This window comes from Entelurus aequoreus, linkage group LG14 (assembly GCF_033978785.1).
Source record: "Entelurus aequoreus isolate RoL-2023_Sb linkage group LG14, RoL_Eaeq_v1.1, whole genome shotgun sequence".
NCBI lineage: Eukaryota > Metazoa > Chordata > Actinopteri > Syngnathiformes > Syngnathidae > Entelurus > Entelurus aequoreus.
In genome coordinates, this window is record NC_084744.1 from 2,036,383 (window position 1) to 2,059,525 (window position 23,143).

Below are 23,143 nucleotides of genomic sequence, written 5' to 3' on the forward strand. Positions count from 1 at the left end.
CAAGGAAGAAGCTGTCTTAGCGGTTAGCATGCCTGTTCTTAGCTTGCTCTTGGTATGTAACGCATTTAGCCTTGTCCTCAAGCGATAATATGCTGCTTGATAATGATACTTAAGATACAAAACAAATGCAGTTTATTTGGCGTAAGGAAGGTGACTATTATTAGCTCAGGGGTGTGTGGGGCTCCATACTGAGTATGACGACATATTATCTGCTAGCCGCTTTTCAGCAGGGGCACTAAAAATACATTTGTCAACAAACGGGGATCGGCTTTTGTAATTGGCATCAAATGGCTTCATTGGACAATGGCGACAACAAATCTGCTGACACTGATCAGTGTCCGATCCATTGGCACATTTCTAAAAAATACACACGGCGCTTTCCAGGAAGTGGACAGCGAAAATGGTGCTTCCAAGCCAGAATGTATTTTTTCCCTCTGGGAGCACGAAACTAGTGAAAGACAATGTGAAATGAGACAAAGCACAACGTTTTTGACTAAACATACTACGGACTAACAACTGGACTAATAACACTCGCTGAGCCCAACATTAACACCCAAACAAATCCTGATCCTGTAAATCAGCAGCATGAGGAATCGATCTGTATCTGAACCTATTTGAATTTTAGTTGAACACTCCTGTCTTAATGAGACCGTACTCCGGGCCATCTCTCATCTCGTCTTAGATGGACATGCGTAGGTTAGCACAAATGTGTTTTATGGCCCTTATGTTAGTATCCACCCAGAATGAGGGACTGTTGACCAAGAAACTGGATGTTGACTTCCATGCAGCCCTGGCCTACAGATACTGGTCTGACTCTACCAGTGTCTAAAGTGCAGAAATCTCTTTTACCTTTTTCATATGGCAGCCCAGCAAAGTCCTTGTTGTCTGCAGAAATGAAGTCTTTAGAGCAGACTACATTATTGGTCTTTGGTTTTTTTTAGGTTGTTGAGAGACAAAGAGCGACTTTTGAGTTTGAAGTAAACGAGGACGATGTAGAAGGCCACTGGATGAGGAACGAAGTGGAAATCCAGTTCTCTGTCGAGGAGCGTTTCAGCTACGTCACTATCAGGAAGCTCCACCGCCTCACCATCTCCGAAACCTACAGAAGTGATGCCGGCGAGTACACCTTTGTCGCCGGAAAGAACAAGAGCACCGTGAAACTTCACGTGAGACGTAAGTTTCTGACCTCATTTCACCGTCATGTGTGGCATTCAAGCTTTATCCATGAATGCATGGACGACGACTGAAAAAATTCAAAATAAAAGTGGGCTAAGGAAAATCAGGAGTGAGTACTAGAATTGGGTGTAGTAATGGAAAATGGGGCCAATTATTTTTAATGTAATTTTATTTTGTACCTGTCTTTATCTCTCTGTATGTGGTTTTTTAACTTTTCTTTAAAACCCTAACCGGGGACGGGGGTTGCAAATTAGCCTGTGGCTAGAAGTCTTCTGTACTTTGACATGGGTTACCTCTCTGTTGGGTTTTTTTTGCTTCTGTACCCAACACAGAAAACCCCAGGGACTGTCTGAAATCCAAACGTTCGCCTTGCAATAACTTGCAGCACTATTTGTGTTGGAGAGCGGGGCTGAACCGAGCAGTAGACCACGGTTACACACAATTGGACCGTACGATCATTGAAATGGCGTAGGAAAACTGAGTCATACACTTGGCAATACTTTTTGTTGAAAACAGAGGTATTGTTGAGTTTCAAGTTGGTTACATAGAAGAGCAATTGCATTCATTAGATGTCGTTATTACGTGCACAAAGTTACAGGAAATTGAGTGACTGTGTGGATTATCTGTCTGTTTACTTCTATTTCTAAAGGTATCATTAAGAACTGGCATTACATAGTTTTTCTCTCACATAAGATTGGCTAATACGACAGTATTGTATGTTAGATTTTTGGTTTGAAGACTGGAGGATGAGGAAATATTCGACTTTTGGTCCATTTGTTTTGTGTAAGCTTCTTATAACCAAGAATACCTTTTTGGACATGAACTAATTGTATGTTAGAATTACTCTGGTCAACATCATTTGTGGCTTTTTCAGCCATAATTTGCCACTGTTGGTCTTTAGGTATACATTTTAATGCACAAGCAACATATTGTGATTTTTGGGAAACATTTGGCATTCTTCTGGGTTTTTTAAAAATGTGGTATTTTCTGTAATATACAGCACGTCGGTATATAAGCCACACCCACTACATTTTATGGAAAACGATTTTCCATATATTAGCCACACCGGACTATAAGTCGCAGATATATACGTTGCAAAATAAGTTATTGACACAGAAATATTTTGTACATGCTTATTTACATACCTTAATTGTTTCTATACGGTGTCTGTAACACGGCAGTGAAACGGCTGATCAAACAAAACACAAGACATCATCATAGACCCACTAGCTGCGCAAGCTAGCTCTCCAATCAGCTAAACAGACTCAATAACTCCCCGGTGGCGTTTTGGTGACTTTACTGAGGAATTTATGAAACTGAAACAATACAAAACGTATGTCGTTGTCAGTCAATATTACTAACACAGATACTTGTAAATGTCTTAGCATATTAGCTAATGGTAACGACGCTAGCTTCATTACATTACGATAGCACGCACAAATATGCATGAAAACACTCCTACAAAAAATGTAAGTAATGAATTGTTTTAGTTATATTGTAAAACTTACAAACGTTGCTTGGAGTGATGAATGAAGACTCTATAAAAGTAAAAATGCTATGGACGGCTAGAAGACTGAACAGCACTCTACTTCCGGTAGAAGGACACTGCAGTACCTGCACTGAGCCAACCCGTCCAAAAGATGGCGCCATTGCACAAACAATAAAACACCTTTCTCAGTGTATTTGCTTGTTTTTTTTTAACTATTTGTTTTATTTGCATCAGCAAGGAAAAAACCCATAGCCTGACAGTTTTATAAGCCGAAGGGTTTATAGTCTAAAATTTACGGTAATAAAACCGGATACATTTCTTTAAAGCAAACATGACAATCTGAGCCTGCATAAACTGCCCATGCTAGCGATAGAGGTGTGGCATTAGCTAATAGTAGCTATCATTAAATGGCTACTCTATCATAAGAACAAGACTGCACATTGTTAGTTGTGTATGTGTTGACAAGACAATGGTGACTGACAAGCCTGATGGGGATTGTTTTATTAAATATTAGTCATTTTGAAAAATACTGTAAAACCCTGACGTACGAACTTAATCGTTTTTTGAATAGGGTTCATAAAAATAATATTTCTTTATTGAAATAACTTTCTCTATAAGAATGAATGTAAACATAAATAATGGGTTGCAGCCTCAACAACAGTCCATATTTTGTACATCGTATACAGTACAGTACTGTATACCAAACAAACGTAACAAGGAGGTGAGGGATCAACTTTCTATTTAATAACAAAGCCAAAAAACAACTAGCTAAACTGTTTTCCTCACTGGCAGCCGCCCTGCCGACACGCACACGCACTGCCACTAGCCCTGTGGTGCACTCACAAAACTCCTTAACTTTCACAGCCAGGTAGCTACAACGATTATGAATAAAGAATAAAATCCGGTCGACCTTTTTTGAAGAGGTTAATCTTCTTGGTGTACAGCAGATGTGTCGACAACGCTGTGGATACTTCCCGTATGTTTCAAATCACACAATGCTTGTCCGTTGCAGTCATATTGAGCTAGCAAAACTACAAATAGTCTGTAAAAAAGTCGAAAAAAAATCAAGGTATCACTGTACCGATAGCGATAACGATAGCACTGCTGCGGGCACCGGATGAAGACCGGTGAGTGATCAGCTCGCCCACAATGGCCGCACTGTGAGGCACACAATGACTGGTTGAATTGTTCGTACGCTGAGATAAAGTTTGTACAACAAAGTATATTTTATTCGGTCTGGCTCGTAAATCGAAAAGTTCATGCAATGAGGGCTTCGTAAACGGAAGTTCCATTGCATACACATTTAAAAAAAATATATCTTCTGTTCAACCATTAATGGTAACATAAGTGGTGTTCTTGGTATATATTTTGGTTGCACACAGCCCCTTTAACAGCCCCACTTCTGTTGTCTGTCCCCAGTTCCCGAACCTCCTCAGGTAGCCCGCCGAATGCAGCCCCAGACTGCGATGTCAGGCAAATCGGTTCGCTTCTCAGTGCTAGTTAGCGGCCTCCCGCAACCTCAGGTGACCTGGTACAAGGACTCCCAGGCTCTATACACCAGTGACACATGCAAGTTCCTTCACGACGATGGCGAACACACATTACTGCTACTGAAAGTCCTCCCCGAGGATGCTGCTGTCTATAGCTGTGAGGTCAAGAATGACTTTGGAGAGGCGTCAAGCTCTGCCTCACTCACTGTGGAAGGTTGGTAGATGTGGCCAATGATGCTCCAGACCCAAACGCAATCTGGGACGATAACCTTTTGTCATGCATTTGTTTTTATTCCTGTCTGCTAGTTCCTGAAGAAAGTCTGGTTCGGGTCTCTGCCCCAGTCCTCCTTTCTCCCATGCAAAACATCCTGGTGAAATCGGGCCATTCTGCCCAGTTGGAGTGCATTATCTCTGGGGAAGGTAAAGTTCCTTGCATACACGTTCACTATCCATTTAGCTTCAGCATGATCTGCTCGTACTGTTTGATCCTAACTGTAAAACCACCACTACTGGTCCAGATCTACAGATAGACTGGTTCTGGAACGACAGAGAGATCAGGCAGTCCGCCAACATTAAGATGTCTCGCTTTGGCAACATCTGCCAATTGAACATTTCCAAAGTGGTCTTCGACAATGAAGGAGAATACTCGTGTGTTGCAAGGAATGCGTCAGGAATGGTCACATGTACTGCAAGTCTGAATATCGATGGTGAGTCCTTTGCATAAAGATGAGTCGGTTACACACAGAAAACCTGCCACAGTTCCCCAACTCACAGCAGCCCTTTGTAGGACAGCCTTCGAAAAGGAAAACGGTTTCTTACTACGTCCGCAGCATTTGGGCCAGGGTCTCTGGACTGAGTCCCCCGGCATTCTGGACTGTGTCGAGTTTAAAAACACTGTGGTTGGCTTTTAGATGGAAATCCTACAAATGGCTGATCATATGAGACAGTCGTCCAATGACTGATAGTCTTGTCATGTGGATGACTTTTTGATACCTGTTTATATCTCAAAAGTGCAATTTGCAGCCCACATGCTCTGCCAAGTATTGCTTTTATCCGTCAAACAAAAAATGTTAACTTCTCTAGCGTCAGCATACTCAAGTGTGTGACGCAGTAGTCAACTGAAACCAAAAGTAGTTATTGGCATAACTTATGAAGGCCAGGTTAGCATGACAGAGGTGTATGTCATTTATAAAAATGTCAGGATACTGTGTCATTGCTACCGCTCACATTAGTCGAAGCTAGTCTGGACTAGTGCTGGGGGAAATCATCGATTTTTTCAGATGCATCGCAATTCGGACATGGACAATTATAAAATCGATTAGTAAATGTCAATAATTGATCATCGATGTATTTATTGTAAATAAAGTAACGCAGACAGTTCTAAAATGTGGCCGACGACAGTGAGCCCACCAAGAGATCCAAGCAGCTCCTTTATTTTAGGGCACTTATGTTCCAGTTTTGCTCACATTTCCATGAATTTAATAAATGTAACAAAAATTAATTGAACTATTTCTGATTACAAATGAAAAGTTGCAAGGGATAATCGCTTATTTAGTGAAACGAAAAGAAATGTAAAACTGCGTCAATATACATCATTTAAAGATGCATCAGTAATCGTAGCTCCTGAATCATAATTGTAATCGAATCGTGAGGTGCCCAAAGATAATCCCATCCCTAGACTGGACTAGATCTCCTTCTGTAATGTTGAACTAAACACAAGTTTGAACCTTCATGTCAGACTTGCCTGTTCGGAGCTCTGCTGCAAATTGTACTTTGAACACATACTTTTAAACAGATTACACAGTTGCAAGTCTTACATGGTCTCTAAGGCACAGACTTTTATTTGTTACCGATTGTTTGACACCTCACCTTGCATGATTGACAGTTGTACCCACATTCACTCACTGATCCCGACTGCTCCACTGAAGACAACTCCAGAATAATGTGTTGACTTTTACTCTTTCTCACTGCCCAGATGATAAAACCTTAGCTAGCATGACAAGAACTGGGGCTCAGGCTAAGCTAAGTCAGACACTCGAGGCTCAGACATTGACTGAGTTTACCGAGTGCTTCTCTGAGAGCTCGTCCATGTCTTGGCGGACAGTGACCGTTGAAATGGAGAGCACAGAAAACAATGTTCAAATCGGATTGTACCCAAAGCCCAAACTGCTGATGGAACTGCGGGATGTCCGGGTCAAAAGCGGTGAGATGGCTGAGTTCAGCTGCGTATTTGACGGGCAGCCGTTCATCAGGGTGGTATGGGATCATAACGGCCAGAACCTGGTCAGGGAGCGAGTGAGGAGCTCTCAGAATGGCGGACATTTGTCCCTGGTCATTCAGTGTGTTGGTCTAGCCGACCAAGGCCTGTACCGCTGCACCGCCACCAACCTACACGGTCAAAACAGCTCTTCTGCTCGGCTCACTGTGGAAGGTGGTTTACCTCTCTTGTTTGTCACTCTTAATCTGGTCCATCCTAGTCCTCCACCTGCTTCCTCGCAGCCTCTCTGAAGTGTCACAAGTTGGTCTCCTTCACCCTCTGCTGCACCTCGCTAACCTCATCCATCCACCCTACTGACCCCTTTATTGTCCTGGAGGCTGTTCACATCTGGTATTGCCGGGTTCACATTTGGTATTACACGAGACAATAATGCCTTTATGGAAAAATAGGGTGAAAACACCATTCGGTTTTCGGGACGTGCTTTTAGCAGGTGTGAATGTGTCATTAACAAGGGGATATGTGGTAATAGCAGGTGGAAATGTATCGTTCTGTGTTAACATTTGGTGTAAACATGTCACCAACATGTAGATATGACTTATTTGTGTGTGTATGTTAATAACTGGTGTGAACATGTCCCTAACATGTTGATATGGGTTAATAACTGGTGTGAACATGTCCCTAACATGTTGATATGGGTTAGTAACTGGTGTGAACATGTCCCTAAAATGTTGATATGGGTTAATAACTGGTGTGAACATGTCCCTAAAATTTTCATATGGGTTAATAACTGGTGTGAACATGTCCCTAAAATGTTGATATGGGTTATTAACTAGTGTGAACATGTCACTAACATGTTGATATGGGTTAATAACTGGTGTGAACATGTCACTAACATGTTGATATGGGTTAATAACTGGTGTGAACATGTCCCTAACATGTTGATATGGTTAGTAACTGGTGTGAACATGTCCCTAAAATGTTGATATGGGTTAGTAACTGGTGTGAACATGTCCCTAAAATGTTGATATGGGTTATTAACTAGTGTGAACATGTCACTAACATGTTGATATGGGTTAATAACTGGTGTGAACATGTCACTAACATGTTGATATGGGTTAATAACTGGTGTGAACATGTCCCTAAAATGTTGATATGGGTTAATAACTCATGTGAATATGGGTTATTAACTAGTGTGAACATGTCACTAACATGTCGATATGGGTTAATAACTGGTGTGAACATGTCACTAACATGTCAATATGGGTTAATAACCGGTGTGAACATGTCCCTTACATGTTGATATGGGTTAATAACTAATGTGAATATGGGTTAATAACTAGTGTGAACATGTCACTAAAATGTTTGTATGGGTTAATAACCGGTGTGAACATGTCACTAACATGTTGATATGGGTTAGTAACTAATGTGAATATGGGTTAATAACTAGTGTGAACATGTCAATAACATGTTGATATGGGTTAATAACTGGTGTGAACATGTCACTAACATGTTGATATGGGTTAATAACTGGTGTGAACATGTCCCTTACATGTTGATATGGGTTAATAACTAATGTGAATATGGGTTAATAACTAGTGTGGACATGTCAATAACATGTTGATATGGGTTAATAACTGGTGTGAACATGTCACTAACATGTTGATATGGATTAATAACTGGTGTGAACATGTCCCTAACATGTTGATATGGGTTAATAACTGGTGTGAACATGTCACTAACATGTTGAAATGGGTTAATAACTGGTGTGAACATGTCCCTTACATGTTGATATGGGTTAATAACTAATGTGAATATGGGTTAATAACTGGTGTGAACATGTCACTAACATGTTGATATGGGTTAGTAACTAATGTTAATATGGGTTAATAACTAGTGTGAACATGTCACTAAAATGTTTATATGGGTTGATAACTGGTGTGAACATGTCACTAACATGTTGATATGGGTTAGTAACTAATGTGAATATGGGTTAATAACTAGTGTGAACATGTCACTAACATGTTGATATGGGTTAATAACTGGTGTGAACATGTCCCTTACATGTTGATATGGGTTAATAACTAATGTGAATATGGGTTAATAACTAGTGTGGACATGTCACTAACATGTTGATATGGGGTAATAACTGGTGTGAACATGTCACTAACATGTTGGTATGGGTTAATAACCGGTGTGGACACGTCACTAACATGTTAATGTGGGTTAACAGCAGATGTGAACATGTCCCTAACATATTGATATGGCTTAATAACTGGTGTGAACATGTCCCTAACATGTTGATAAGGGTTAATAACTGGTGTGAACATGTCACTAACATGTTGATATGGGTTAATAACTGGTGTGAACATGTCACTAACATGTTGATAAGGGTTAATAACTGGTGTGAACATGTCACTAACATGTTGATATGGGTTAATAACTGGTGTGAACATGTCACTAACATGTTGATATGGGTTAATAACTGGTGTGAACATGTCACTAACATGTTGATAAGGGTTAATAACTGGTGTGGACATGTCACTAACATGTTGATATGGGTTAATAACTGGTGTGGACATGTCACTAACATGTTGATAAGGGTTAATAACTGGTGTGAACATGTCCCTAACATGTTGATATGGGTTAATAACTGGTGTGGACATGTCATTAACATGTTGATATGGGTTAATAACTGGTGTGGACATGCCACTAACATGTGAATATGGGTTAACAGCAGATGTGAACATGTCCCTAACATGTTGATATGGGTTAATAACTGGTGTGAACATGTCACTAACATGTTGATAAGGGTTAATAACTGGTGTGGACATGTCACTAACATGTTGATATGGGTTAATAACTGGTGTGAACATGTCCCTAACATGTTGATATGGGTTAATAACTGGTGTGGACATGTCACTAACATGTTGATAAGGGTTAATAACTGGTGTGGACATGTCACTAACATGTTGATATGGGTTAATAACTGGTGTGGACATGTCACTAACATGTTGATAAGGGTTAATAACTGGTGTGAACATGTCACTAACATGTTGATATGGTTAGTAACTGGTGTGAACATGTCCCTAACATGTTGATATGGGTTAATAACTGGTGTGGACATGTCATTAACATGTTGATATGGGTTAATAACTGGTGTGGACATGCCACTAACATGTGAATATGGGTTAACAGCAGATGTGAACATGTCCCTAACATGTTGATATGGGTTAATAACTGGTGTGAACATGTCACTAACATGTTGATAAGGGTTAATAACTGGTGTGGACATGTCACTAACATGTTGATAAGGGTTAATAACTGGTGTGGACATGTCACTAACATGTTGATATGGGTTAATAACTGGTGTGGACATGTCATTAACATGTTGATATGGGTTAATAACTGGTGTGGACATGCCACTAACATGTGAATATGGGTTAACAGCAGATGTGAACATGTCCCTAACATGTTGATATGGGTTAATAACTGGTGTGAACATGTCCCTAACATGTTGATATGGGTTAATAACTGGTGTGGACATGTCACTAACATGTTGATAAGGGTTAATAACTGGTGTGGACATGTCACTAACATGTTGATATGGGTTAATAACTGGTGTGGACATGTCACTAACATGTTGATAAGGGTTAATAACTGGTGTGAACATGTCCCTAACATGTTGATATGGGTTAATAACTGGTGTGGACATGTCATTAACATGTTGATATGGGTTAATAACTGGTGTGGACATGCCACTAACATGTGAATATGGGTTAACAGCAGATGTGAACATGTCCCTAACATGTTGATATGGGTTAATAACTGGTGTGAACATGTCACTAACATGTTGATAAGGGTTAATAACTGGTGTGGACATGTCACTAACATGTTGATATGGGTTAATAACTGGTGTGGACATGTCACTAACATGTTGATATGGGTTAATAACTGGTGTGAACATGTCACTAACATGTTGATAAGGGTTAATAACTGGTGTGGACATGTCACTAACATGTTGATATGGGTTAATAACTGGTGTGGACATGTCACTAACATGTTGATAAGGGTTAATAACTGGTGTGAACATGTCCCTAACATGTTGATATGGGTTAATAACTGGTGTGAACATGTCACTAACATGTTGATAAGGGTTAATAACTGGTGTGAACATGTCCCTAACATGTTGATATGGGTTAATAACTGGTGTGGACATGTCACTAACATGTGAATATGGGTTAACAGCAGATGTGAACATGTCACTAAGACATCCATCATGTTAATATCAGTTCTAAATGTGTTGATAGCTGGTGTGACCCCTAATGACTCTTCCTAACTATTATTCTCACCCAGCTAAAGAGGCAAATGTCAAAGCCGAGTGCGCCATCGTGACTGATTCGGTGCATGCGGTGTCACGGGCGAACATGGAGAACGCAAAAGATTCTCCTGAGATTCCAGACCAGGACAAAACAGTGGAGAAGCCGGGGTCTCTGCCTTACTGCTCTAAGAGACTCTACAACCTTGTCAGCCAACTTTATTTCCTGGACACATATCCCGATGCTGATCCCTGCGGCCGCCCCAACTTTCTGATCCAGCTCCCCCGAGAGCTGTTGGTCCAGAACTGCAGCCCAGGGCTGTGTTGTGTCATGAAGGAACTTTCTCTGTCTGCCATATGGCTTTACGGCTGCTTGAATATTGTGGACTCTGTATCATACTCTCTCAAACATGATGGCCCCCTGTGCTGTATGAATGTTAAGAAAGGGGGACCTGGACAAGGGGGTGCTTTCTCTTGCAAAACCTCAGCCGAGGATGCTAAGTGCAGCCTGGTGACCAAAGGTTGGCATCTGCATGTTTTTGTTGGCACTCTTCCACACTCTATTCCACCTACACGGCCAGAACTTCTTCAAGGTTTAGGAGAGGTCACTGGCCTCTGTGTCCAACATTTAGTGACCCTTACACCACTGGTCTCTAGTCACTCTAAAGAAAAGTGAACTGATATGGATGCATGACTTTTCACTAAAGCTCAGTCTTGCACCATATAAGAGCAGTTGGCGTTACGAGAGTTTTTAATTTGGTATATTTGTGTTACAGTCACTGAAGACGAGAGGACACCTAGGATCCACATCGAGGAGGAAGTCTCAGGTAAAACGGTTTGTCCTTGGTGTAGAACTTTTGGAACGTTTATGACCATATATGAATAGATTTACACACAATTATACAACATATCGAATAGCTCGTATAGAGACAAACTGTTTATAGTATCCAGTACCATATAGGACTATACCTTACTTTACCTTTACGTGAAAACACTTTACCTCATAATACTTTCAGTATGCTGAAGGTGTATACTTGGATGAAGATAATTTGTTAGCATATAAACAAACATTGAACTTGCGGGAAGCAGGCTTTAGATTTACTGTTTATTTTATATTTACTTGAGCTGCTTCTGTGTTGTCTAGTCTTTAATTTTCATTATTCCGCACAGCCTTCTCTAGCTCAACAATCACAGTGGAAGAAGAAACCCATCAGTCCTACTACTCTGATGCTACGGCACCAGACCAAACACACACATTCAAACTCGAGCCAGAGTCCAAATTATACTCCAGCACTTTGGAGAAAACAAAACAAAAGCCAGTTTTCCTCAGAAAACTTTCTCCAGCAGTAGTGACTGTTGGAGAAAATGCTTCGTTTACCGTCACAGTATCTGGTTTACCTGAACCCACTGTTCAGTGGGCCCACAATGGGCAGACCATAAGCATGTCATCAATCTACACATTTGTCCATGAACAAAATAAGTACAGTCTGATAATTAACAGCGTTGGAGAAGAATTAGAGGGAGAGTACTCTTGCACTGTCAGCAATCGGTTTGGACAGGAAACATGCACTTCTTATTTGAACATTCAGGTGAAGGAACCACAGAAGGCAGATAGCCTGGAGAGAAAGTTTGTGCCAATGGGCAACCCTCCAGTGTTTTCCAAAGCTATTGAGTCCGTTCAGCTGTGCGAGGGAGGTCATGCGTCGTTTTGGTACATTGTGACCGGGGATCCTGGGCCTGAGGTACACTGGCTCAAGGGCAGTCTTCACATTAAACCTAGCAGCTGTTGCATCATTGTGAACAGCTCAGACGGCTCAGGATCCCTCACACTTAAAAGTGTCAAGCAGGATGATGGAGCCGTCTACACATGTAAGGCTTCAAACTCATTTGGGGAAGCCACTTGTACTGCTGAACTATTGGTATTTAGTGAGGAAGTTCAAGAGGAATTGGTTAGAAAAACAAACGCTTTGACCTTGTCCATGACAGAAGAAACTACAGAATCCGGATTTTACAAGAAAAGTAGTCGGTCTGATCAGATGATTTACAGCATTAGTAATGAAAACATGCAGGTTATTCCTAGCGAGGAAGTGGGAACCTTTGAACTACCGGTCATTTCTGTAGCCACCCGCCATTGCGAGCAGGTCACCCACAAAGCAGCAGTGCTGCAGTCTCACGAGATCCAAGAGAGCCTTTCTTTGGTTCCCATTCATCCACCACATGCTTCAACTGTTCCCGTGAAAACATTACACTTGGCAGCTTCCCTATCATCAGTCCAGGAGAGACAAAAGATCACTGAGCAGCACTCTGAACATATTCTTTGCCCTCAGGTGGTTGAGCTTGACTTTGCCAGACAGCAGCGCTCAAAGCTACAATCAGCTACAACAGAGGAAGTCCTCCCACTTACCACAGTGAAAGCTCAGACAATGGCAGACCACATTCCAGAGCAAGTACAGACTTTGGCTGAGCCCCGGCAGCTTGTTAGCAGCCATTCAGTCGAGCCTGCTCGTTTAGCCTTTGATGAAACTTTACCTGTAAATCACAGACCAGAGGAAGAGAAAACTTTAAATATCATTGAGGGGCTTAACATGCTATACTGTGCTCAGTCAGCAGGGCAGCTGCCAATCACAGAAAACCATTGTGTGCCGTTGCTAGTAGATACAGCAACCAAACCATTGATAGAGAAAGAGCCACGAAAGGCAGTGGTTGCACCAGTAATTGAATCAATGCTGTCTTTGAGCAAAGAGCATTCATTCATAAAGAATGTACCAGTACAAGACATAGTCAATCCAGACAAAGGTCAAGTCTACAGGTCAGCTGTTACCGCTGAAGAGAAATATTTACTTCAAAGTGATCAGTTAGGAGAGATATCAGGTATTGTGTCGTCTCAGAGTCTGCAGCCTCTGCCACAAGGAGAAGTACTTCTGAACCTTCAGCTTATCAACAATCAGTCTGTTTTGCAGTCAGAAGGTAGATTCAGCAGTGACACGCCTTCAACAGACCAGGCATGTGTGATAAAAAGTCCTAGTTTGCTTCGCACTTTAACTCAAGAAGAGCAGATGACTGTTGTTTGTGACGTCACCTCAGAGGTCTCATCCAAGATGAACACTGAGTCTCTCAAGCTCAAGACAGAGCTTCCACCAACACAGTACCTCCAGTCAATTGATTCTGCATCAGTTCTACAAAAGGAAGGTAGACTTACCACTAGCAAACCAACACAACAGGTGGTGGCACTAAAACAGGAAAAGGCTCGAAAATATGCGGCACTCTCACAAGAGAGTAGGGAGCTCAAAGGGGACTTCCACAAAGATCTGGAGGTGTCTTCAGCAGGGATTCAATCCCAACCTGGTACACAGCCTGGGATTTTAAGCATCCTGGCCGTCTCCTCCCAGTCTGTGCAGCTGCCAAAGGAGACACCATTCCCAACAGATATAAAACAGCAAAGAGCATTGGTTCAGAAAGAGGATTGCTGGAATACTGTTAATTCTGTAAATGTTACAGACATTCACAATCTGGAAGAGGGCCATACTACTTATCTTCAAACTGAAAACAAAGTCCAGACTGAGATAAAGACTGAGTCTAAGATTCCCCAAATGTCTGTTTCAGTTGAAGAAAAGGCAGTTGCAAATGAGAGCTGTGCTGTTTTAGAAGCTGCTGAGCAAGACTTTGCAATCTCCATCCAGGAAGGTCAATCAGTGCGACAGTCAGTTTTGCTACAGGAAAAAATAATTCTCACTGGGGAAAAGTCAAGTGAGATTCTAACTCGTGAGGGCTTAACTTCAAGACTTTTGACCCAACCTAAAAAAGTTGTGTTTGTCTCTGAAAGTCAAGAATCCCAAACTCTACCTAAAGAACTTAACTTCATTATTCAGATGCCCAAAGAGTCACATTTGAATATTCAACATCAGCTCAGAGATGCTCTTCAGTCTGCTGTAGCCTGCCAGCATCCAGTGCTGTTCGCTGATATTATTGGCCACTTTGACGCACTCAACATTGAAGAAATAAATGTACAAAAGGAGCCCAAAGGGATTGTGCACACATACCTGATTACATCACCTGGTGCTCTCATGGAGCTCACACTGCTTTTTGAGGGTGAATACCCCCACAGGGCCAATCTGAGATCAGAACTCCAGGTCGCTCTTCATGCTTTGGTTTTGCAAGAGCAGCAAAGTCTAGTTTCGGAGAGACCAGGTTTTATGCAAATCAACAAGCCTCAGAAGGCAATGATCTGCTCACAACATTTCAAGCAAAAGTTCTCATCAGTGGTTGACAATGTGATTGTGGCAGAGAGTACTGTTGGGGTTCCTCCAGTTGCTTCTCAGTCTGCCTCCATCATCATGGAAACACTCTTCCAAAATGCAACAATTCAGAGTCAGATGGAAGTCCACGAATTAAACCAGGAGAGTGAAGCCAAGGCTGCTTCAGTCAATGGGTCAGTCCAAGAGCCAGTCATTCAGACTCCTCACCAACAGTATGAAGACTTTGTTCACAATGAAAAGTCTTCTTCAGGGGCCATTGTTATCAGTGAGTCTTTAGATAGTGAGGCTAGCTCTCCACTTGTCATTGCTTCAATGGACAAGGTTTGTGCTGAGGAAAACAGCAAGATTGTCATTGCTTCCACCATCAAATATGCCACTATTACTAATTGGTTTGTCAATGGACAATTGGTCAAATCTGGCAAAGAGTTTGAATGTTCTAGAGATCAGGACACGTACAAACTGACTATCAACAGAGTTGTGAAGGAGAAACATGAAGGTGAATATGCCTGTGAGGTGGAGAATCAAGCTGGGAAGACCACGACATGGACAACGCTCAGAGTGGTCCCAAGAGGTTTGATGATGGCTAATTCTTTAAAATCATCATCAGCTAACCTCAAACATCTGACGCCTGCAAACCTCAATCCGAAACCCTTAGAGGATTTTGCTTTTCACAATTCAAACTTTACTTTCTCCTCATCCGTTTACCTTTTTTCTCCAACAATTCACCTTTCATCACTTCTAGTACTTTTCCCCTGCATGTGTTCTCTATATCATCATCTAAAGCCGTCTTCTTCTTCAGTGCACATCACGTAACACCTTTAGTTTACCACAATCTCCCAATCCATTCAATTTCCTCTTACCTGTCACATTTTTGGTTGGCATGTGATTACATTTGTGTCTTTCTTTGCTTATCTCCAAACAGCAATACCTGTGTTTAAGCACACAATGGTTCCACTGGAGATCAATGCTGGCAACATTGTCAGGTTTGAGTGTGAAACTGAGGATGCTCCTGAAGTCATCTTCAAGTGGTTCAAAGATGGACATCGCATCAAAGAAGGTGACAGGTTTCGGATTATCAGCCGTGTTACCACTTCCTCTCTGGAGCTCCTGAGCGCCACCAAGGATGACGCTGGTGAATACAGCTGCAAGGCGTCCAACAAGCACGGCAGTGAAGAATGCTCCGCCACACTAAGTGTGACAGGTAAGCAGCCATCCTTGTTGTTGACTGAACATTCTCTATTTTCCTCTGCTGTCCTACAGACAATCCATTTTTTTTTCCAGCTCATATTTAGTATAAAAGTTATCCTAATATGTTTCTGTTTTTTTTTTTTTATTCTTATAGACAAACAGTTCCCTCCCATTTTCATAACTAAACCCAACGTGCATACCGCTTATGTTGGGAGGAGCATGATGACTGAGTGTGTAATATCAGGATCTGCTCCTCTGAATGTCGTGTGGTTTAAAGACCAGCGAGCCTTACTCCACATGCCCGAGCACTACAGAAACTTTGCGGATAAGAATAAGATTGGGCTTGAGATATCCACAGTTCAGCCAGCTGACCAGGGACTTTACCTGTGCCATGTGTCTAATAATGTTGGCACGGCTGAGTGCGGCTTTGAGCTACAGGTTTTTGATAAGCCTAACTTTGTGAAGCTCCTGAATCAAGTGGCTGCTGTGGTTGGGAACCCTCTGCACCTGGAGTGCCAGGTGGATGAAGTTACAGGAGTAACTGTGAGCTGGACCAGAGATGGTAAAAAGGTCCACCAGTCTCCCGAATGCAAATTGTCCTTTGAGGACAAAACAGTTGCTCTTGACATCCCAAAGACCGTGCTGAAAGACTGTGGCTCTTATGTGTGCACGGTGACAAATGAAGCAGGGAGTGCAACTTGCACCACCTTAGTGAAGGTTCAAGGTAAGACTTTACGTTTGCGTACTGACAAGGAACATCCATTCTGTGTGCTTTGTACTTTTCTCTATTTACGCTACTGGTTTGGTTTTTCCAAATCACTTCTTTGACTTCACATTGGCACATCCGCAGAGCCGCCGGTCTTTGTAAAGAGACTGGAAGCAGCCGCACTTTGGAGGAACGGTGTCACTGCACGCCTGCAATGCAATGTCAAAGGATCTCCTGAACTTCAAATTACATGGTTTCTAAATAACCACAAGCTGCCTGCTGGCAGTCGATACAACATCAGTTTGAAAAACAACGTGGCTTCTCTTGAGATTCAGGATGTCACTTTGAGTGACAGTGGCAGCTACACCTGTGAAGTTCTCAATGAGTTTGGGTGTGAAAGCTGCAGCACAAAAGTAAAAATCAAAGGTTTGTATATACTTTACGGTTTGGTTTGAACATAGTAAGAAAAGTTCTTCTAAAAGAAACCCTCTGATCTACTTTAGAGCCGCCGTCTTTCAGAAGGGTTTTGCCATCTGTAGAGGTTGTGAGAGGTGCTGTTGCTGTATTGGACTGTGACATTGAGGGATCTGCACCATTCGAGGTGTCCTGGAAAAAGAATAGGAAACACTTGAAGACCGATAAGAAATATAGAATCATGTCACAGGGTTCTTTTACCTCTCTGGAGATTCTGTCCTTTGAAAGCATTGACGCTGGCGAATACGAATGTGTTGTATCCAACGAAGTCGGCTCTGTAAATTCAAAATCAGTGGCAAAATTAAAAGGTTAGTGCTGCATGAATTAGGCTCGGGAAAGCAGGGCTCCAGACTGATGATATTTAAGTTCATACATCTTAATGCATTTTTGTTTGTTTGTCTGCATTGTTATTTGCATTTGATCAAGGCCAGAATTGTGCAAGTTTTTTAGAGGAGCACAAACTGTGTTGACGTCCTGCCTTACGCAATGTTGACATAACACATACAATTTGACGTCTGTAGTCCTTTTAAATTGTTAAGTGTTCTGATGATTGTATCTTGTTTGGATCTACCATTCCAGAGTCTCCAGTGTTCTCAAAGAGGATTGAGAGTGCTGTAGCAGTGCTGGGCAGCAGCGTTAGAATGCAGGCAATAATAAAAGGCTCCCCTACAATCACTGTCAAGTGGATGAAAGACTCTGAAATGCTCAGAGATGAAGATCCAAACGTGAAAATTGTGCTTGAGAACAACGTTGCTAGCATTTTATTCTCATCTATTCAAATAAAGCACAGTGGCAAGTACACTTGCCTGGTGGAAAACGAGGCGGGTCAACAAAAATGCGAGGCAAACCTAACTGTTCAAGGTTAAAACATTATACTGTTGTCAGAAACATTTCACTTTTTAGTTGATCCCACAATCTAAATTGAGTGTTGTGTTTTAGAACCTGCAAAGATCTTAGAGAAAACAGAGTCCATCAGTGTGACTGTTGGGGACCCAGTCACGCTTGAGTGTACCATCTCTGGAAGCCCAGACCTCAAAGTCAAGTGGTTTAGGGACGACAAGGAAATGATCAGTGGACGCAAATATCGGATGAGTGTGAAGGAAAACACTGCCATTCTGAAAATTCTGACTGCAGAAAAGGCCGACACCTCTGAGTACAAGATGGAGGTGTCCAATAAAGTTGGAAAAGACCAGTGCACATGCTCAGTGACTGTTATCGGTTGGTTTTATCCAGAAATATTTCATCTAAGCTTAAATGTAGCTATGGAAGCAGTGATGAGACTTATGTGTGGTACGTCTTTTCATGTTACAGACCGGACAGTTCCCCCCTCCTTCATCAAACCTCTAAAGAAAGTGATGGCAAATGTAGACAGTACCGTTACCCTAGAGTGCAGACTTGCTGGATCGCAGCCAATGGGAGTGTCTTGGTACAAAGACAATAAAGAACTCCAAAACGATGCTAATTATGAGATTAATTGGCATGACAACAAAGCATCTGTGCTAATCAGCAAAGTTTGCCTAGCCCATGCTGGAGTTTATACTTGTCGGGCCTCAAATGACGCCGGCAATCGAGAGACCAGCGGTACTTTGTCGATAAAAGGTTTGACTGTTGCTTTCCCTGAAACTGCTTGACAGATTATTGGTGGATCATACATGGCACGTGCTGTTTTTTCCTGTGTAACTACAGAACCTCCAGTCTTCACAGAGGAACCAAAGGCTCAGGACTCGTCACCAGGGTCCAACATTGTTTTCAAAGCAGACTTTACAGGATCAACTCCTCTGGCTATTAAATGGTTCAGAGAGGAGAAAGAAATGTTCACTGGGGGGAGATGTTTTATTAAGAGAGAACGTTTGTCAAGCTCCTTGGAGCTTTACTCAGTCAAACCCAGTGATTCTGCTCGGTACACGTGCCAAGTATGCAACAATGCCGGGAAGGTGGATTGCACCGCAGTCCTCTTTGTCAAAGGTGCTTTGTCTTTCTGTCTTGTGAAAAAAGTCTCAAATAATTTCCCTCTTTACTTAGCATCTTGTCTTCTTTACAGAACCGCCAAAATTTGCAGTCAAGCTTGAGTCTTCGCTGCTGCTGAAAACTAAACAACCTCTAAAGTTGTCCTGCAAAGTGCATGGCACGCCTCTTATCACCATCACATGGTTTAAGAATGGCAAAGAAATACATTCTGACAACAGATGCAAGGCATCCTTTGATGGCTCCATAGCAAACCTGCAGGTGGACAGGTGTTCTGCAGACGATAGTGGTGAATATGTCTGTGTGGCATCCAGTGACGCTGGAAAAGATGAGTGCAGCAGCTCAGTTAACGTCAAAGGTTTGTGCTGTTGGTTGGAGTTCACAATGTCTTCGTCTTGTCCACATTGTTCCTCCTGCCGATCCAAGTTCCTAGTATCATGCCATCATTGGACAATGAGAATAATGACAAACAAGGGCCGTGTGGATCAGATAGACAGTGTCTGAAATCTGATTGTAAATTTACATTGAACTATCACTTTCTTGTTTCTAGAACCCCCCTCGTTTCTGAGACCTTTTGAATCGATCGAGCTTGTGAAAGGATCTGACATAGTCATGGAAGGAACTGTTTCAGGCTCTGCCCCATTTGAAATCTGTTTCTTCCACAATGACAATTTGATTAGGAACAATAAACGACATAAGATCAGTGTTGAGGATGAGACTGTCTCTCTTCAAATCTCAAACTGTGAGGATCAAGACTCTGGCACGTACCTGTGCACAGTGACTAATAATGTTGGTGAGACGTCGTGCTCCTGCACCATTTCCCTGACAGGTCAGTGACTGTTAATCCTTTAACAATTTGGAATTAGACTGCTGTGAACTTGGCAATAATGTAGTTCAACTTCATGTTTGAAATGTTGGGAAACATTTGTTTCACATTTGGCGTTCTCTCACCAGAACCACCATCATTTGTTCAGAAACTCGAAGACATATTGTGCAGGGCACACTCAGACGTGTCTATGAGATGTACCGTGTCTGGGTCACTTCCCATGGCACTGTCATGGTTCAAGGATAATCAGGAGCTCACAGAAAACGAGCATGTCAAGATGTTCTTTGAAGCCAAATGTGCAACGCTGACTCTAGAAAACACTCATGTCCATCATGGTGGGAAGTACACGTGTCAGGCTCAGAATGCAGCCGGTAGTAAAAGATGCTCTGCCATCGTCGTCGTGTCAGGTTTGTTTAACAGCTGATGCCACTGCTTCTGTTGCGGTTTGACAATCAGTAATGGCAGCTAATTTAGTCTTTCCTTTGATCGCAGAACCACCAAGTATTCTAGAACATTCAAAATCCGTCAGTGTGACACAGGGTGACCCGACCACGCTTGAATGCCGATTCTCAGGCACCAAACCACTCAAGTCCCAATGGTTAAAGGCCGGAAAGGAACTAAACTCAGGCCTGAAATACAAAGTGCTTGGTGCGGACTTCCGATCTGTGCTGACCATCTTGAAAACAGATAAAAGTGATGGCGGTGACTACGTATGCCAAGTTGAAAACGAAGCTGGTGCAACTTCTTGTGTGGCTGTAGTCACAGTCTTAGGTCAGGTCAACCTTTTAGTCAGTTCAGTGCAGTATTCTGACAGCCAGTTTAACACATGGTTCTACTCTGTAACAGATGGCATTCTTAAACCAACTTTTACAAGTAAACTGAAGGAGACCGAGGCCATCAAAGGTTTTTCTGCTCATCTGGAAACCCTGGTATCAGGCTCGCTGCCAATGAACATCCAATGGTTCAAAGACAACGACAACATCCAGACTGATGACAAATATAAGTGCTCCTTCTCTGACAATGTTGCATTACTGGAAGTTAGTCTTCTTGATAGTCAGGACAGTGGTTGTTACACCTGCGTGGCCACAAACAAAGCAGGGTCTTCTCAATGTTCGGGCATCTTGCATGTCCAAGGTTAGAACACCTTCTCCTAAATCTTATTGGACAATTTTAGTGATATTTAACAGATGGGCTTTGTCTTCCAACAGAACCACCGAGTATTATTGAAAGACCCGAATCAATTAATGTTTTGCCTGGGTCAAAGGTGAAGTTACATGTTCGGGTGTCTGGCACACCACCAGTGACCATGAGATGGTATAAGGACATGATGGAGATCCACTCAAGTGCAGACTGTTCTGTAATCAGACACAACGGCTCAAGTTCTCTGGAGTTCTTCTCTGTGACAACATCCGATTCTGGTCTTTACATCTGCAAAATTAATAACAACTTTGGCTCCACATTCTGCAAAACCACAGTCTTTGTTCAAGGTCATTATTGGTCCGCGTCACTTTACTTCCCTCGTCCACGTACTTTTACTAAGTCATATGTTTTTTCCAGAACCCCCTGTTTTTGTGGAGAAACCCGACAGCTTTTCAGTGGTAAAAGCAGGAGCAAAACATGTCTTGGAATGCAAGGTTTCTGGTTCTCCAGAGATCTCTGTGCGATGGTTTAAAGGCGGAGCCCCCATTGAACCCAGTACAAATCGCAAGATGTTGTTCCTCAACTCCGTGGCCACATTAGAGATTCAGCATGCCGCTGAAAGTGACGTGGGGAAATACATTTGCGAAGCGCACAATGACGCAGGCACAGAGAGTTGCAGTTTCGAATTGGAAGTGAAAGGTTGGTTTGGACATGTTGATGTCATTCTCCTATGTCAGGGGGACAGTAAATGAACTCCCTCCCTTCCAGTCTTAAAGTTTGTTCTGGTTGGAGTCTAGGAAATCTTCATGTAAAAAATATGTCCTTGCACATCTATGAAGACATTTACATTTTTAATGTGTGTTATTTCAGAGCCTCCCACATTTGTTGTCCAGCTGGCATCTCTTGAAGTCGTTGAAGGTTGCACTGCAATGTTTACCTGCAAAGTGTCAGGAAGTGGTCCCTTTAAAGTCACATGGTTCAAAGATAGAGTGCCTATCGAATCTAACTACAAGTATTTAATTGTTGACGACGAGCACATGACATTAAAAGTCTTGGACTGCCAAGTCAGAGATGTTGGTTCTTACGAGTGTGTGGTTGCTAACGAGGTGGGAAGTTGTTCCGGTGTTGCAGCTCTTTCGATGAAAGGTCAGTATGTAAAGATTGATGATTCTTTATTCACACTGATGCCAGAAATCTGTGTTTGGTTTTACAATTATGACATTTCTCTTCATTAGTACCTCCACGATTTATTGAAAGGATTCAAAATAGCTCAACAATCTTGGGGGATACTGCCGTCTTTTGTTGCACCGTTAAAGGTTCTGAGCCTCTATGCATAAATTGGCAAAAAGACGACAAATGGATTCCAGAGGATTCCAAAATCAAGAGAGCGTTTGAAAATTTGGTGGCCACTCTAAAAATTCCTTTGTGTGAGACAAGTCATGGCGGGAAATATACATGCCAAGTCATAAACGAGGCTGGACAGGAAACATGCTTCGCAGCCCTTGTTGTGAAAGGTATATCTACTCCATGCACCATACTTGCTCCATTGACCTAATCGAAATTAAACTATCAGTGACCTTTTGTGTTGATGTTGTAGAACCGCCTTCAATCCAAGACAAGCCAGGAGCAGTCAAAGTCACTCGTGGAGATCCAGTTAAACTTGAGTGCAGAATAGTTGGAAGTCCTGACATTGTTGTAAGTTGGAGCAAAGATGGCAAAGAGCTCCACACCAGTAGGAAATATAATTTATTCCACGAAAAGGACCTCAGCAGTCTAAATATTCAACACTGTGAGCTGCAAGACAGTGGAGATTATCTTTTGGAGGCCACAAATTCTGTTGGAAAGTGTCACTGTAAAGTTTCACTGCTAGTTTTAGGTTTGTAGCACAGATTTGCTCTCA

The 23,143-nt window shown here is 42.1% G+C and overlaps 1 protein-coding gene across 1 annotated transcript in view; it reads left to right on the forward strand.

Annotated features, from left to right (window-relative positions):
* LOC133665260 (titin-like) overlaps positions 1–23,143 on the forward strand; it is a 205,645-nt gene that overhangs the window by 24,960 nt on the left and 157,542 nt on the right. Inside the window, 26 exon segments of the mRNA XM_062070512.1 lie at positions 942–1,173; positions 4,085–4,369; positions 4,462–4,575; positions 4,674–4,862; positions 6,131–6,586; positions 10,727–11,209; positions 11,465–11,515; positions 11,859–15,515; positions 15,867–16,145; positions 16,287–16,856; positions 16,983–17,264; positions 17,342–17,620; positions 17,892–18,173; positions 18,252–18,530; positions 18,624–18,911; positions 18,999–19,277; positions 19,354–19,635; positions 19,828–20,106; positions 20,232–20,510; positions 20,596–20,874; positions 20,950–21,237; positions 21,312–21,590; positions 21,661–21,942; positions 22,114–22,389; positions 22,479–22,757; positions 22,841–23,119. Coding sequence (XP_061926496.1) covers positions 942–1,173; positions 4,085–4,369; positions 4,462–4,575; positions 4,674–4,862; positions 6,131–6,586; positions 10,727–11,209; positions 11,465–11,515; positions 11,859–15,515; positions 15,867–16,145; positions 16,287–16,856; positions 16,983–17,264; positions 17,342–17,620; positions 17,892–18,173; positions 18,252–18,530; positions 18,624–18,911; positions 18,999–19,277; positions 19,354–19,635; positions 19,828–20,106; positions 20,232–20,510; positions 20,596–20,874; positions 20,950–21,237; positions 21,312–21,590; positions 21,661–21,942; positions 22,114–22,389; positions 22,479–22,757; positions 22,841–23,119 — 10,807 coding nt within the window.